The following is a 16,976-nucleotide window of genomic DNA, read 5'->3' on the forward strand; positions in this document are numbered from 1 at the left end:
ACCATGGACAAAAAAAATTACTAGCGGAGGTGCCATAACAGAAAATCGCCTAAGAAAGTAGCGCGCCAAAGTGCGGGGGACGGGGAACATTACTGTCTTCGCCCTTATATTAATTCTTTGGACCCAAACACTTTTTTGTAATACCAAAAATCGTTGATAGATCTCTTGAAAAACCCAAACGCCTCGTTAGTTCACTCGTAACTGGTCTTTTTTGTCATGCCCACTGTACGAATATACGATCTAGATTAAGGCGATAGACATTACGGCATCTCCGCTTATCTTTCTTTAATCCGTGCTCAAAACTCACCTTCCTCTTCTTGAAGGATAGTGTTCGCCGCCATATTGTCCTGAGAAACGTCGAAGGTATACATTGTTCCGACAGGGGGCGCCTGGAGCGCACCTCAGTCATTACAGTCATCACTTTGTTACACCATCACCTTTTGTCAGACGGTATTGTCACACTTTCGACTTTGACAGTGTCAAACTTTCAACTTTGACAAAGTCACACTTTCGACTTTAACGGTGTCACACTTTCAACTTTGACAATGTCTCACTTTGGACTTTGGTAATGTCACACTTTGGACTTTGACAATGTCACACGTTCAACTTTGACAATGTCACACTTTGAATTTGTCAGTATTACACTTTTGGACTTTGGCGTGACTTCGGTAATGTCACTCTATTAATTTGGGGTCACACTTTTTGATATTGGTCAATCCTTTTGACTTTCACAAAGTCTTAAATAATAATAATTCACTATTTGTTGTAGAATATTGTCACTAAAATAAGACGAAGATTGTTTTTAATTAAGAATGATTGTGCTCGTATATAATGTTATGTTAAGTAGCCTTGAGGTTTTCAGTTTTATTGTGTACCTAGATCAATAAGGAAATATTTTTGGGTTTCTACAGACCTTCCCAATTAATTAAAGTTATTAAATAAAAAACAACATAATATTTTTGCTAAATGCTTTTGCTACCTACTTATTATTGTCTGCCGTCGTAATTAAGAAAGGCACAACTAACATTTTACAAATGTTGAGAAAATCGAGTTTAAAATATTTTTTGAATTTTGTAAAAAAAAACGCGTTTAAAATGTGTTTTTCGAAATTGTGAAAATGTAAAATAAATGTGTTTTTTTGGTATGTACACAACGATAGCAATATTATATTTTATTTTAAATGGATATATTTAATAATTAGCATAATTCTTTTTAACTTAACATAAAAAATAACAAGAAAGGAGCAATATTATGTTGAAAAGGCACATATAACCAAAATGCCTTTTCAATGTTAAATTTTTAGTAAAAATTTAAAATTTTACGATGAAAAGGTAATTTTTTAAAATGAATATATAGGTACAGAAAATATTAGAATTAATTCATAACGCCGATGTCCCTTTTTTATATAACATAAATTTATTAGCGTAGGGGTAAATAGAAAGAGCATAACTGCCAGTTGTGACTTTTCTTTCTACATTAATTGCCAAAATGTTCGTTCCATTAAAATATATCGATAGTAAAAAGGTAAAATAAAAGTCACATCATACAATATGCCTTTTTATTGTAATAATATTGTAATAAAACTTAAAAGGTGATGTAGTTGTGCCCTTTAAGCTTATGCTATCTCTGTTTATTTTGCAGCTAAAAATCCACAAAAAATCAGGCAGATAGGCCTTTTTTTCCTGATTCCGAATATATATATAACTCATTTTGACAAAAAATGTTAGTTGTGCCCTTTTTCGGTAGCACGGCAGTGTTAAGGTACATATGTTTTTTGTAGTTATTTGTTAGCAAACAAGTCCGGGAGACGACGAGTTGTATTACAATTTACTGAACAAAGTCTGAAGCTGTGAGTTAGCGAGGCCAAATATTGTTTGAACAGCAATATTTTTCTCACGTGATTTGTAGAACTGCTGTGATATAGTAGCAAAATACTATAAATAGAATTATCTATTCCATATTTATACTAATATTATAAAGCTAGAGATTTTTTTGTAAACTTTTTTGAACGCGCTAACCTCATGAAGTACTGGTTCAATTTGAAAAATAATTTCAGTGTTAAAATTATCCCATTATCGAGAAACGCTATGAGCTACTTTTTATGCGGAAGCGTAGATTCTACGGGATACGAGTGAAACCGCTGGTATAAGCTAATACATACCAATATAAACGCAAAATAATTATTTAAAATTCCTAAGCTATATTATTTTCCTTCTCGTCTCAATTCATCCTAAGGTTGTTTAGTAAAATAAGTGTTTTAGTTAATTTTAACGTTAAAAAATTTAATATAGATGTAGGTACCAAATAAATTATATCTATCTATATTCGGGCATTAAAAGCTAAAAGCACTGAACAAAACACATTTATCTCAGGCCACAAAGGATGCGATTAGGTCGCCCACGCGGCTGATAAGGCACGCGATAGAGGACACACGAACGGACATAATCCACTGAGCTAATTATATTCAGCGTTAAGTGTAGGTGTTATTGTTTTGTGTTATTTAGTGGTTTTTTTAGACTGATTTTTAACTGTGGTTTTGCCTGAATCGAACCAAATCTCAAAAACCGTTTTAGGATTTCATGTCCAAAGGGAAAACCGGGACCATGCTACTAAGAATTTGCTATCCGTCCATGTCTAATGTCCTTCTACTTATACGACATCTGATGAGCCGTAATAATTAGACATTTGAAACTTTAACTGATGATTGTTGTCGCTGTATATTTTAGGCGGTTCTAAGAAACGTGATTTTTTGTCCATTTTGTTAATCGTACATCACTTTGTGCGCGAGTCCGTTTCGCACTTGACTTTTTTATTTTTCACTTTTTTCGCCTTTTACGTCAACCAATGGGCGAAGTGACCTAGATATTTCCTATGTAATCAGATGGCAACATTGCATAGCACCTGTTGCTAAGCGGTTATCGTGTTTAGTAAACACAAACAAACAGATATCAAAGCCATTTGTATGTTTGGTCTGAGACACGAAAATTCCCATCATTTTTGTTAGGTACTAATTGTTTTAGCAATAGCAGACAAAGTAATCTCTGCCGTAGGTAACATATACTTTGATGTATTTAACATAACCTAACATTTTCATTAAACATGGTATATGAAACAATTAGCATACATACCTATCTTTGAAAAAAATATGCGTTTTTATTTAAATGCAAGTGAACATCCCGGTCGAATCTTTATAGAATAAGACCATCGCCAGTAGTGTATTCTACATAGTTAGACCAAAATCTTACTCAAATGAAAAAAAAACAACGTTAAAGGCATTACTTACATTATTATTACACAGACATTATCAATAACCGATTGATACCAAAATAACCCAGGACTTTCCCACTCAAGTCCTTTTACACCATCCAGTCCTGATACAGTGTGTATTCAGGTTTTTACCATGGCTTGTTATTTAGAGGTATATCAATTAGTTTGTTACGTAGGTGATAGTATCTGAAACTACTGGACTGATTCCCAATAAAATTCACTGATAGAAAACTACATTGAGTTCGAGTACGATAAGTTACTTTTATATGCATTTACGTGTGATTTTGTGAGCACTTTTATAGGTATTTGCTCTACCTTTATAGAAATTCATAGTCTAGAGTTTGTTTGTTTGTTACACTTACTCGTGAAAATGACTGAACCAATTGTCATTGAATTTGGCGTGGTAATTGTTTGTATTCTAGAAACGCAAATTTGTCTATTTTTTAATCTTATAAAAATTTAAAGTCAAGCTATTAAAGATTGTACTGTTGTCTGACGTCATTTACAAGTTTTTTAAGCAAGTTAAGGTAATAATAAATCTTGTTTTTATCTGTGAAGATGAGCAACAACGGTTTACCGTAACCAAGTCTGGTAACGGTTTAACTGAAAACGAAACTAGGCTTTGGTAACTGTTGTCTATTTGGAGTACCGTACCCAAGTATTCAAAAGGTAAAATGGTACTATATTACTAAGATATCCCTATTTGTCTATCTGTCTCTCTGTCTGTCTATCCGTCTGTAGATCTATCTACATGCTTTATAGCATGGTATCATATGAACCGTGAGATTTAAGTTTTTTGCTCAATATTGATAAAGTCAGTTGAGTTTTTTATTATTTACACTAGAGTGATTTATGGTGCGGTTAAAGTATAAAAAAATATACAACAAATGTATATGGGCGACCCGGGGCAGGTCACACTAAATAGAGGTTTTTTCTCAATATTATAGGTACCTACATTCATGTAGTTTTATATTTTATTTTCTTTTTTGATACATAACCGATACCTGAGTTAATACCACTTTGGTTTAATAAACTTTAGATAGTTTACAGTCCCACGGTGGAAATCGATATGTTTGTAATCGATACGAATCGAATGATATTATTACAAATATTATGTAACTGCTGTATCGATTGGGAAGTATGAACATAGGCTGTATGGAAATTCATTGATTTTGATATTCTAATGTTAAATAAAGTATTTTCGCAAAGGACAATGGGCACTTTGTATGGGATTTGGTACCCGCTCCAACAGTAACGTATGATATATCATTAGAAAGGTATTTACGTGAAGAATAATAAAAACTATGGGGCTTGCCTCAATTAGCTGTCCGATCCGAGTAATGATAAAAATTGAATCGACATAGCAACAAGTATGTCATCCATATATGCAAATTCATTAAGAGGCATATGTTGTCAGTGTAACAATTTTAAACTCAGTTAATAGACATCTTACATTGTTTGAGATACACTCTGTTATAATCTGAAGGTTGTAATAGTCTATGGAGTCATACTACGGAAACACAATCGTCATCTGATTTGACAAAAGTTCAAAACATTTCTATTAATCTTTTTTTAAGAAGAAATTCATCATTATCTCAGTACCTCTTGAGGAGCAAGATTGAGTCGTAGTATGTACTATGTAAACATCGTCTCCTGACTTTTCAACTTTTTGATTGTAGATACTGAAAGACTTTCATCAAATACATAAGCTAGTTCTGCGTGAACTGCAAAGGTTTGCTAGGTCTTTTTTTAAAGCAGTCAGCAGACAAACATTCTAAGAAGGCCAAATTCCTGTTTTTTTGTTACTATACCAGTTTTTATTCAATACAGTTGGATTTCAGAACTACATCTACATCGATGATTTTTGAACATTACACAGTCTATTAGTCGATGTCACGCGAAATGGACAAGGATTTGGGACTAGTCGTCATAGTAAACATTTTTTGCCTTGCCAAGACCTACGCAATGGTACTAGAATCAACACTGTTGGACAGGGTACCAAAACGCCCGTCGTCCTTTATCCTGAAACTAAAATTCTCTTTCCTGCCTATAAATTCACGTAAATAGGAAGGAGTTGCATCATTTGATAAGGTCTACTATTATGTAATTATAAAATGACAAGTTATTTTCAGTTGCTTTTTGTTATTCCAATAAAATTGGCAAGGCACCCCGAAGGAATATATTTTTCAAAGGTAGATATAACTGATTGGTAACGGCACACTTCTGTTATAAAAAGAGGGAAGAGTATGGGGGAGGCCTTTACCCAGCCGTGTCACTACATAGGCTAAGTAAGTAAACTTGAACAGCCTTACCATAAAAACTTTAAACACTTGTCTTAAAAAAAGTGTGGCTTTAAAACGGACCTTATTTCAAAGTCATAATTTGTAAGACAAGTGTTCAACAGACGTTTAAAAGTGTTTGTGGTACGACGGAAAGTCTCCAATATCAAATCATCTTTATGTGACAAATGAAACCACCTCAAATCAAACAAACATTAAATATATAACAGACTAACCTTTGAAATTATTAAACAAAGAAGGAATTAGGAAAACCCGTTCCTCGCTTTATTATTAATAACATTATTAATATTAAAGTAAACGTCTACAGATGTGACAGAAAATCACCATAGTTACAAAATAACTAATCATATGGCGATGTGATTCACGGCTAAGAATAGCTTGACCTCAGTGATGGTGTTGTTTCAGGTTATCCCCATTATTCAGGTGTTTTTGCTCAGAGGTGATGAATATATTAATGGATATCTCGTATAATAGATAGATATGAATCATTGTAAGTGAGGAACTTTTCATATGCTTTTAGAGAGGAGTGAAGATAGAAAAAAATTGGCTTTTAGACGAAAGGGAGTTTATTTAAAGTCATTTTATATATTGTGTAGCTATCCAGCATCCGGGATTTAACATTAAAATAATCTTGCAAAACCGAACCAGCAGTTCCGGAGATTAAAGCGTTCCAACAAACAAACTGTTCAAGTTTCAGAATATACTCGTGAGTATAGATTCAGTTTTAGATTTATAACTTATTAAGTTCTAAAGATCTTAAAAAACTAGACTGACAGGTCTATTAGTGGATTAACTGAACAACTTTTTGATGCATAGGTACGTATTATATCAAAAGGCATTCATTATGGTCATGCTTAATTTGCGGTGTCGATGTGAATTTACGACTTATTTTGGACAACGTCATTATTTAAGCATTAAGTTTAATACAGTCAGATAAAAAATATAATACCTACTTCCACTATTACATTGTAAACTTTAATCATTTTGATTGTTACTAATGTATCAAGAAGTATGTCTATTGAGAAAAATTGTTAAGAAACTTTAAGGAATAGAACCTCCCAAAGATGATGTCTATTTTGCGTATGCGAATGCAATAAATTCTTACATAAGAATATAAGAATCTAATACTATAAGTCAAAAGCTGAAGAGTATGTTTGTTCATGAACGAGCAAATCTCAGGAACTACTGGGCCGATTTGACATATTATTTCATTGTTATATAACCTATTTATCGAGATAGGCTATAGACTACTCTTTACCTCGGTACACAGACTAGTTCCCACGGGACGCGGGTGAGGCCACTAACAGAAGCTAGAATGCTATAAACAACTACATACCTACTTAGTCAGGTTTTTTATGTTACCTGTACGAGAAATCTTACTGTTCATTAATTTGCATTTTACAACCGTGTCTCCTTTTCTGGTTTTTAGGTTCACAAACTGGATTCTTGAACACTTCCTAAAAATATACGAATCGAGGCGATTTATAAGATCGAGATGGATCGATTTGTGCTTTTGCTAATTGTTTTTGTGTGGTTTTGTCAGCATTTTGAGGGAATTCTTTTATGAATCTGGTTAATAAGAAGCCTGGATGATCCAATGTCCTATTAAGTCTTTAAGTTTTATCTCAATCGGCTCAGAGTTTTAATGGTTAATGTGTGACAAACAACATTAAAATATTAGTTTAAATATTAGTCCTGATTTGTTAATATGATCAAAGTCTAACAGGAGTTTAAGTCTTAAATAATGGGTAGTGTAGGTGTATCTGTTCACCTGTATTTCTCTTAAACGTAATGGGCCACTTTGGATCTACTTATCACTAAAACAGTTCTTTCAAATCACCTATATGAAGCCAAAAGCCAAGATTTTTTTACTAATTAGTGCTACATCGTGACTTTGCTCATGTACCTACATAAACCTTAACTACATACACACATTACTTTGTAATATTTAATGAGTTTGATAAAACCGGCGCGAGCGCATACTCCATGGTGTAAAGAAGAAAAACAAGCCTACATAATACATATATTTTCTTGGTATTTTATTATTCTAAGTTATCTATCAAGTTAGAGTATATATTAACTGTAAATACATAAATATAGAAGATAAACTGATATAAGTAAATAAGTTTCAGTAACATATTTCTCTACAAAAATACCATAATTGAAAATGGCGCAGTTTAAAGTTAGACTTATCATCCAGGATAATACTGAAAATAAATCTAAAATAAACCTATCTACCTAGTATTTATTTATATATTGATTACATACGAGCACAATCCTCCGGTTTGCAAATTACCTGTTATTATTTATATTTAACTAGTTTTTATATCACTGGTTGTTTTAATTAGCATATCACAACACTATCACTAAGTTATATCACTATAAGTTATAACTAAGTATAGTTCACTAAGTTATTGAGTTAAGTACGCCACGCGATACTTCGCTCCGAAATCGTACTAAATACTAACACTGTTTTCAATATGACACTGCTAAAATGCCAGATAATACGTTTCGTATACACCCACTGAAAAATACCGTAACTCCACTAAACAATTCATTCGAATATCAATCATATTTCTAAGACTATAAAGTTCAAATTGCTTCCGCTACAGAATTGTACTTGCGTCATTCTCGAATCGCAACAAAAGATAAACACTGAAAAATATAACAGGCAATCGATAATAAATTTTATACGCAATATATTAGAGTTTAAATTTGTCCGTGAGAGGCACTTAGGAAAACGCGTCGAAAATCTCCGGGGCATGTATGTAGCGAGTGTGAGAGAGACGGAACATACCCAACAAGGTCAGACTCATAACACATATTATAATATAAAGTTTGAGAATTGTTTCTCATATATTAAAGACTGGTTTAATAAAATATGTAAATGTTGTTCATAAATAATTGGGAATTTTTCAATTGCAAATGTGGTTTGGAACGAAAGAGGTATGTTTTAATGAGTTTGTTGTTATTATTGAAGTGCATAGGTTTGAGATAACACGTGCTAGTTACACGTGGCCTGGCTCTCGGAGGAGAAAACTGAGAATTATGATAGCATCGGCTGTTTGTTTACCACTCTATATTGTGCCGAGACTATCGGCTTACTGGCCGTGGGCGCCGAGTCAAGCAAAATAGTCAGAATTTCCAGTGAAGTACCATACATAACAATCAAAGGCTGCAAGATATCTCGATGATTAATTAAATCTTGCCCCTGCCATTACACTTCTTGTCAATGATCTGGCAAGTGCATAAAATCGATCATGTTTTCAAACGTATGACTTCTTTTATATAGGCAAATTTCAGTTGGGAGTTTAACGTCTGTGACAGATCAATTACATAACAATATACATATAATGTAACTTTCTGAGCATTCCATAGGCTACCCCAAAAAATTGTTATAACGAACATTATATATTATGTACCCAAATACTTAGGTCTTTACATAAGGTAAAGAATATATTCGAAATAGAAAAGACTAAGACGCATCTGTTGACAAAATAATAAAACCCTATTATCTCATCATCAACAGCATTATATGGAAAATAATAGCAAGTTTAGTTGGCGCCCACTCTTTAAGGATTTTATGAGTTTTCACCATTTGAGGGGCAAAGATTCATAAAATACTTATGGAGCTCTAACCTAGACTACTAAGAATGAAGACAAAGATGGCCTCACCATAACAGGATATAGTCTTTCATGGCAAAATTCGGACATAATAAGCTGTTGAAAAATCACTCTAAACATGATTTCGATAAAAACTGTATAGTATGTGGGTATAAATCAATTTACATAAAGTTAGTAGATCCCTTCCATTTGTTCGTTATTCGATCTAAAATCCGCAAATCCTATATAAATTGACTAGGTAAGTATTTCATTTTTAAGTAAAACGTACTGCATGCAAATTTAGGCAAATTGAATATGTGTTAGTTTTTTCTCAAATAAAGCAATTCGATCATTCCTAATGACTTATATCAAAGTGGTCGTTTAGGTACCAGATCGTTAAATCTGATATAAAAGCTAGAATTTTAGTAATATTCTAAAAACCTGTCTTACTAGATTAAAGTTTATATGAGCTAATACCTTATTCTAATCTTAATTGTTTATGTGTGAGTCCTTTACATTGTTACAATAAATAAATATGAGTATGTTCAATATATTGACAAAGAGAGGAAAACCATTTGTGCTTATTAACATTGCAATCTAATGTTTGCAGCATCCCATTATTTGTTAGTTTATAAATAACTTCACATTTGTAGTAATAATATTATTTTTGGCTTCATGTATATAAACTTATTTTTCTTTAAACTCAACTTTTAATCTTTCTATATTGTTGAGAAAGGGTTAGGCAGGAGTCTTAATAACTTTGGTAGACTTGGTTCAGATATTTTATCTCACGGAAGCGTTACCCGCCATACTTGAGTGTTCGTAATTTTGTACATAGACAATACAGATTGTATTGGGTGCACTCTACCTTTTGCACACAAAGATAAAATACAATGTTCATGTATAAATTTACACACAGGAGCAGCTAACCAGCTTTCGTGAAAAAAACATTGAAAAATAGTAGTCATAGCACAGATTACTTAATAGTTACTAAATATAGTAACATTAATCGTCTGAATCTTGAATAATTTTACAACTTTCTGCATTTTATTGCAATAATTGACGTCAATATTGATGTCAATATTGATCTATAAAGATAAGATAAAGATAATTTACTGTATAAATTAGCAAACTAAAATTGAAAGGATCTACAGACCTACAGACAGACATGTGTTGTTGGGAAGTTTGTTGCGCCACTTCTTCTTCCACTTCCCAGCAAAAACATATAGGAAGTGGTGAAGAGTGAGCGTGCTTGACGTTCAAAAAGTGTTGTGTTGCAGTCCAAGTTTGAATTAATTATTTTTGAATTGGAAATATTATAAAGCGAACTTACCTCTTCTTCTAGGGCGACTGGGAACTGCGCAGGAGTGAGCGGTTTCACTGCTACATCTTCTAACGCTGATTTTCGCCTGAAATTCAAATATTAATTGTAAGAAAATTACATTAATACTAATTATATAATATTACATTACATTATATTATATATAGTCTGTGTGTAAATCAGAATAACGAATAAGTAAAGTAGCCTACTGTTAAGCTAGGTGAACGAAATAATTCCCCGAAGAAGCGGATGAAAACCGCTGACGGAAAAGGTATTAAATAAACTGGAAAGGTTGTCAAAAATATATATTCAAAGGGAACTTTATTTGAGCAAAACACAAGTCCCAAATATTAATTTTCGATCGATTCGACCGACAGTCAGTATTCAACAGTCACGCATAAGTAATGACAGCCAGTAAATTATAGTAACCGATTTAAAGCATAACTCCATTATTATGAGAGTTATTACTTTTGACTGACTTGTTACAAATCGTTTTTGCTTCTGAATACGTGAGGTCAATGAACTTGCCAGTGTGATTGCACCTAACATTATACCGATATAATAATTTCAAGTAAGTTTTTGCAGCAAAAAGAGAGTATATTCAGTAGCTATCATTATTTGCGTTGCACCTAGTTTTTTTTAAGTAATTTTTATGTTGTACACAATAGTTTACATTCTAAGACTGTGCCATAACAGGGTCCATAATATTATAACTTTCTTTAAGCCTCTTCAACATTATATAATGCAAATAAAATGTAGTCAAGGAATAATATGAATAAGACAAGAAAGACATAGGCTAGATACTTTTTACTCAAGTGCAGGGTGTTATTCTCTCAGAAAACTAATAGAACCTTGGAAAACAGTTAGTGACATATTGAGTCCACCATTGTTTTTTAAACTTTATTCCATGTAAATTCAAAGTATTGGTCCAAAAATAAATCACCTTAACTATACCAGTTAACTTTCTTTACTTCTATTTATTTAATTAGACAGCCATAAGTTTGATGGAAGCCTACAGTCATAAAACCAGGCACATATGCCCCGTACAGCTAAGGGATGAAGATAAATAGAGCTATCAAGTGGCAACACTCGGGGTAGTAGCCCCTATTGGGCGCGCTAATGAATACCAATCGCTTTGTTGACATGTGATGTAGAGGTGCTGGATATGACAAATAAGGGACGATATTATTTTACTTTACCTATTCATCAAAAATAGAACTAAATTATTTGTTTGGATTTGAAATAAGTAAATGATAAAAACATAGTACCTATATTATCATATCAATTCGTTTAGCGCAATACTCTCAAATGATCTCAATCTATAGCCACCATAAATTGTGTATTTTTAATTATATTCTTCATAGTGGTATTTGTCTCAGACATGGCACATTACATCAATTTGTGAATATTTAAAGCCCAGTCTCACTTTCAATACACACTGTCTATATTGTAAAGTTAAATCAACATTAACAGCAATAATAATTTGACAGCAAGCTGCACCAAATATTGTAAAAGTACGCTCTACGCTGTTCGCAAGTCACATCCAGTCTACAACATCGTATTTGTCAGTTTAATGTGGCCCACACTACTATACTATGGTGGTTTGTATGTCTGTATGTAACATCGTCTTATATCTCCTGATAATGTATTGACTGCTGTATATGTCGTCTTATTGAGTATATGCCTTGTTGGTCTAGGTGCCGCGACTGCGGCTGCTGAACACGAGGTCTCGGGTTCGATTCCCGAGTCGGGCCGAAATCGCTTTGTGGGTTTTAGAAGACTTTCACAAAGCAGCCCGGAGCCTGGAAGCTGGTGATTGATACACCCGTGCATCGGAGAGCACGTAAATGTCGGTCCTGCGCCTGATCTCTCTCCGGTGGTGTCGGATTACCGTCCCATCGGGCTATGAGAGTGAAGGAATAGTGAGTGCACCTGTGTCTGCGCAAATGCTCGTGCACTATAATATGTCTTGCGTAGTTGGCTAATCTCCTTACATGAGAACAGCCGCCGTAGCCGATACTCGGCTAGGAGGACATCATCATCATCATCATCATCATCTTATTGAGTAAAGATTTGAAATTATAGAACCTATTTTCAAAAAAAATTTATATGTATTTCCAATATATTTATATAAAAATACATATCTGTATGTATCAGTTGTGTTACACAAGTTACACATGTTAATAAATAGCTCACCGTGAGGATAACCGACCATGTGTAAAAGATGTCCAGATTTCATTATTAGTTTGAATGTTTGTAAATGCAAATAAAAACTATTACTAAGACGAAACGAGCTAAAACTTGTTTCGTAATTGATATTTGTAGAAAGTCGGTTTTGATTTTCCTTATTTTGAGTTTGACCTATTCCAAAAAATACGACGATGATGAGATAATAATTATTTTTGTTTCATAAATGAAACAGTGCACTCATAAGTGTATCTAATCATTAGTTATATATGTATGTCCATTACGTCGAATTACTAATACGTATTATGATAATATATGAATCATAAAAACAAATACCTACTAATTCTCATTCGTTCAAATTATTCAAAATCTATTAAAAAAGAGGTTATAATGTCAATCATTTTTTTGGACTGGTATCATTTACATAATAAACTATGTATTGCCACAAAGCAAAAGAAAATATAAAAATTGACTGGGAAGAAGTCTACAAGGATTGTTCTTATGATGGTTAACAATATAAATCCATTCAATTTTCAACTATAATCCTACCACTTAAAGCACTTACCCTTTTAAACCGGCTGGATGCCTTACCTCACCATTCCATTTTAGACTCTAATCCTACCACATAAAGACTAGAACTCTTCAACACAAGCTGGATGCCTTACCTCATCAATCAATTTTAGACTGTTATCCTAACACTTAAAGTCTAGAACCCTTTAACACGAGCTGGATGCTTACCTCAGCAATATGATCTTGAAGACAGGTCCCACCAGCCCCTTGATGATGGCAGACGCGTTGAGGTGACACCTTCCGTGGAGTACTATGCCGTTCACCTGGAAGAAGTTGGTGATCAGTCATGGTAAACTATTTCAGCTAAAACTTAATGGTAAGAGAAAGATCTCTACTTGTAACAGGTATTAGAAGACGATGAAGATTAGTGACATGATTAGGTAGGTATGTATCAATATTATACAACAATGGATAAAAATGTGGTTGCCGAGGTTTTGAAATTGCTGGAAAGAGTTACTGTGGGCCTTTTTAGATACTGGGATCTAGAAGAAACATGGCGGGCTTAAGACAGTAAGAGACTAACTATCCTACACCCATACCGGGAGGAGTCATAGGATTGTTTCCCACAAAAAAAAATTGGAAAGGCATGAAACGCCGTAATTGCAGGTTGACAACAACTTTCTATCTTGTTCGAAACCAGCAAGTCACTAACAACGAGTGGAAATTTTATAATGCCCTACGATAATTAAAAATAATGTTTGACATGAACAAATGTATTTTGTACACATTGGGACCCCTGAACTCTGAAATTTCCTGGTCCCTGATCATCACGTGATCAGATACATGATACTAATTTGTATATCGCGTGATAAATTAATATAAGTAATCTTTATGTAAACCTCGTACATTTGAATAGTCATACATTTACTAACTTTGTTTACATTGCAAATTTTATTTGAGTAGGCATTAAATAAATACGTTTACTTTGAATATTTATATTACATGCTAATTACTGTTTGACATCCGGTTATAGGTGAATAAGTAGTTTGTTTATCAAATGTTTAATCAATGATTCATTCAAGTCTTTAACATCGTTTACACACTGACGGGTTTTGATTATCAATTTTTTCATTGCACTACTCGTACGAACACAGAGATGTCACTCGGAAAAACCGAAAAATACGCTGGTGGAAAAACACTGTCAGGATATAAATGCTTCATAAGGCCACCGTCGCAGCTAGTAGCAATGACATACTATGTAGGACTAGTCTTTATTAACATTATCCCCATAAGTGGCACCAAAGTATATTCATAATAGCTTCGAATGGCAACCACCGCGGCAGTTCTCCACGTAGATTAGCCAACTGCATGGAATATACATATCTATCAGGTGCTTACATTGCACAAGAATTCGGCCGATGGGACGGCAATCCAATACGACCGATGCACGGGTGCTTCAATCACCCACTTCATACTTCAGGCTACTTCTCTACTTAATGGAAGTTTCTTAAAACCCACACAGCCATTTTGGCAAGACCTGGGAATTGAACCCAAGAACCCGCGCACAACTGTCGAGCAACACTACTACTAGACCAACGAGGTGACAAAATAACGGAATAAACAAGGCCCCTACTTGAAAATTCGTAGCAATACGAATACGATGTGAAACGTAACATTTGCTATTACAAAGTGTAAGGCGCTCCCGTCAGCTATCGTATAACTGTTCAGCCAGTTGTTTATCTAATTATACTCCGGTAGTTTTGCCTTTTACCTAGTTTCGGAAATTGTGTTATTCATTTAGTTTTGAGTTATGTGTTATGGTGTAACTTGAGTAGGGGGTAAATAGATAACAACAATTTGAGATATGGGCTGTAATGTGATGTGTTTTTTTTTGCTTTTTCTCTTAAAGAAGCAATCTTTAAGGAAGATTTACTATCTCAGACTGACACTGAACTCAGTCTACTATAAGACACAAGAACAGGGCCTTTTTGCACAATTACGAGTACGTATAATTCTCGGCCAACTTAGTGTCGACTAATCAACTTCCAAGCCCAAAGGTACACGCATGTGGCCATAATTCTTGCACGTTTACTACGACTTCTAATACCTGAAAATGGTTCCCACTCAGCTACTCATGCGATTTTCCTAGCCGCCATTAGGATAGCATGAATTATACCTATGTGCACGCATTACTACATACTCATATTATGTAAAGCTAATATTTACCGAATCCACATTCAAGTCCAGTAAAAATCTATTCATAAAATAATTTCCAATTTTCCGTGCGAAGGTTTTCAAAGAATAGTTTATGAAGGTATGCGCGATAACCCTTTGGATAACACTTGTGTGTCGTGAGGTCCTTTCAACTATGATATTGTAGTAACGAAGTGACCCTTAGTAGGTACCTTCATATTTTACATGTTCTAACGATTTTAGGTAGCTTGTATTGGATGTGTAGGTAAGAAAGCGTGTGATAAGGTAGAATAGGAGCTTGAAATCACTACTGTTTTACCCATTCATTATTTTGGTCTTACATTATCCAATTACTACTCTCAATCTGGACTCTAGACTACTATGTTCATGCAAATTATCACCTATTTCATTTGTAATCAATTTGACCCAAAACTATTACCCCTCATTAAACCAAGCTAAACTCAAAGAAGTGAAGGAACCCGCATGAGGCAACAGTACAAATTAGTTCGAACGACGCTAATGTTTAAATCGCAACACGTTGCTTCGAATAGTTCGCCTCTTCTTGCGGTGCGGACTGTGGGTATGGTGACGAGCGAAGCGGACGCGGAAGCGGGATTAGGAGATTAGGTTGTGAATACCTGAAACTGTTAACTCTTTAGGTACCTACTAGTCCCATTATAATACCAGACTATGTTCTTTATTTACTGGTCACTGTATCATGATACAATAATTTCGATTTTTACGAATTTGATGTCTCTGTATAAAGTTATTACTAACTTTTGCTAGCGTGAGAACTATTTTGCGCACCTGGATAAGAAGTAGCCTATGGGCTTCCTCGATAAATGGGCTATCTAATACCGAATAAAAAACAATCAGTCCTAAAACTCCTGAGATCAATGCATTGAAGCCACGGAGGACAAAATTTTGTCCTCAGTGATTGAAGCAAAACAACTGACCAACTTTGTGATATTAACATTGAATCTCCGAGAAAATTTACTACAACTTTATCCGCTCTGCTACCATCTCCGCTCATCTCACACCACTATGTTCCCGCTGGCTGTCTGCCAGTACCGCACACGGAACAACCGGAGCCGCTAATTTATGTAAATACATCAACATGCGTGTACTCCATCATGATACATCTTATACCTAATCGTTCACGCTGATTCAGCTATGGACTTACTCTTTTAGAATATTCTTAGATATAGTAACCAGTGTAATTAGTACAAAGGTTGTAGAAAAATAAAGCTACAAAGTGTCTAAAGAAAAAGTTTCAATGTAACTTTGATTTCATACATGCTTCAGTTTAGAACACGTGCTTTTTTGTAGATGACTGAACTACTTACTTTGTAATTATATGTTGGACTTTAGGTTACTCGCATGTCTTTACAGAATCCAAAATAACAACGTTTGGAAAAACCGTATTTCAGAATCTTTAAGTTTTCCATAACCTTTGATGAAGTTGCTAAATTGCTATTTAAGGAGTACGAATCCGTAGAAAAGGATGATCACCTCACAGACCATCTGATCAACACAAGTGTTTGTTATAATATGATATCAATAACTAAACCTTCTCCGTGTGAGAGGAGGCCTGT

At 34.1% G+C, this 16,976-nt stretch overlaps 1 protein-coding gene across 2 annotated transcripts in view; it reads right to left on the reverse strand.

Annotated features, from left to right (window-relative positions):
- LOC110380682 (uncharacterized) overlaps positions 1 to 16,976 on the reverse strand; it is a 163,524-nt gene that overhangs the window by 22,563 nt on the left and 123,985 nt on the right. For both annotated transcript variants that reach the window (XM_064041068.1, XM_064041067.1), the window contains exons 26-27: positions 13,417 to 13,511; positions 10,504 to 10,579 (exon numbers count right to left, since the gene is read on the reverse strand). In XM_064041068.1, coding sequence (XP_063897138.1) covers positions 10,504 to 10,579; positions 13,417 to 13,511 — 171 coding nt within the window. The remainder of the gene's footprint in view (positions 1 to 10,503; positions 10,580 to 13,416; positions 13,512 to 16,976) is intronic.

The sequence above is a fragment of the Helicoverpa armigera genome, chromosome 24 (assembly GCF_030705265.1).
Source record: "Helicoverpa armigera isolate CAAS_96S chromosome 24, ASM3070526v1, whole genome shotgun sequence".
Lineage (NCBI taxonomy): Eukaryota > Metazoa > Arthropoda > Insecta > Lepidoptera > Noctuidae > Helicoverpa > Helicoverpa armigera.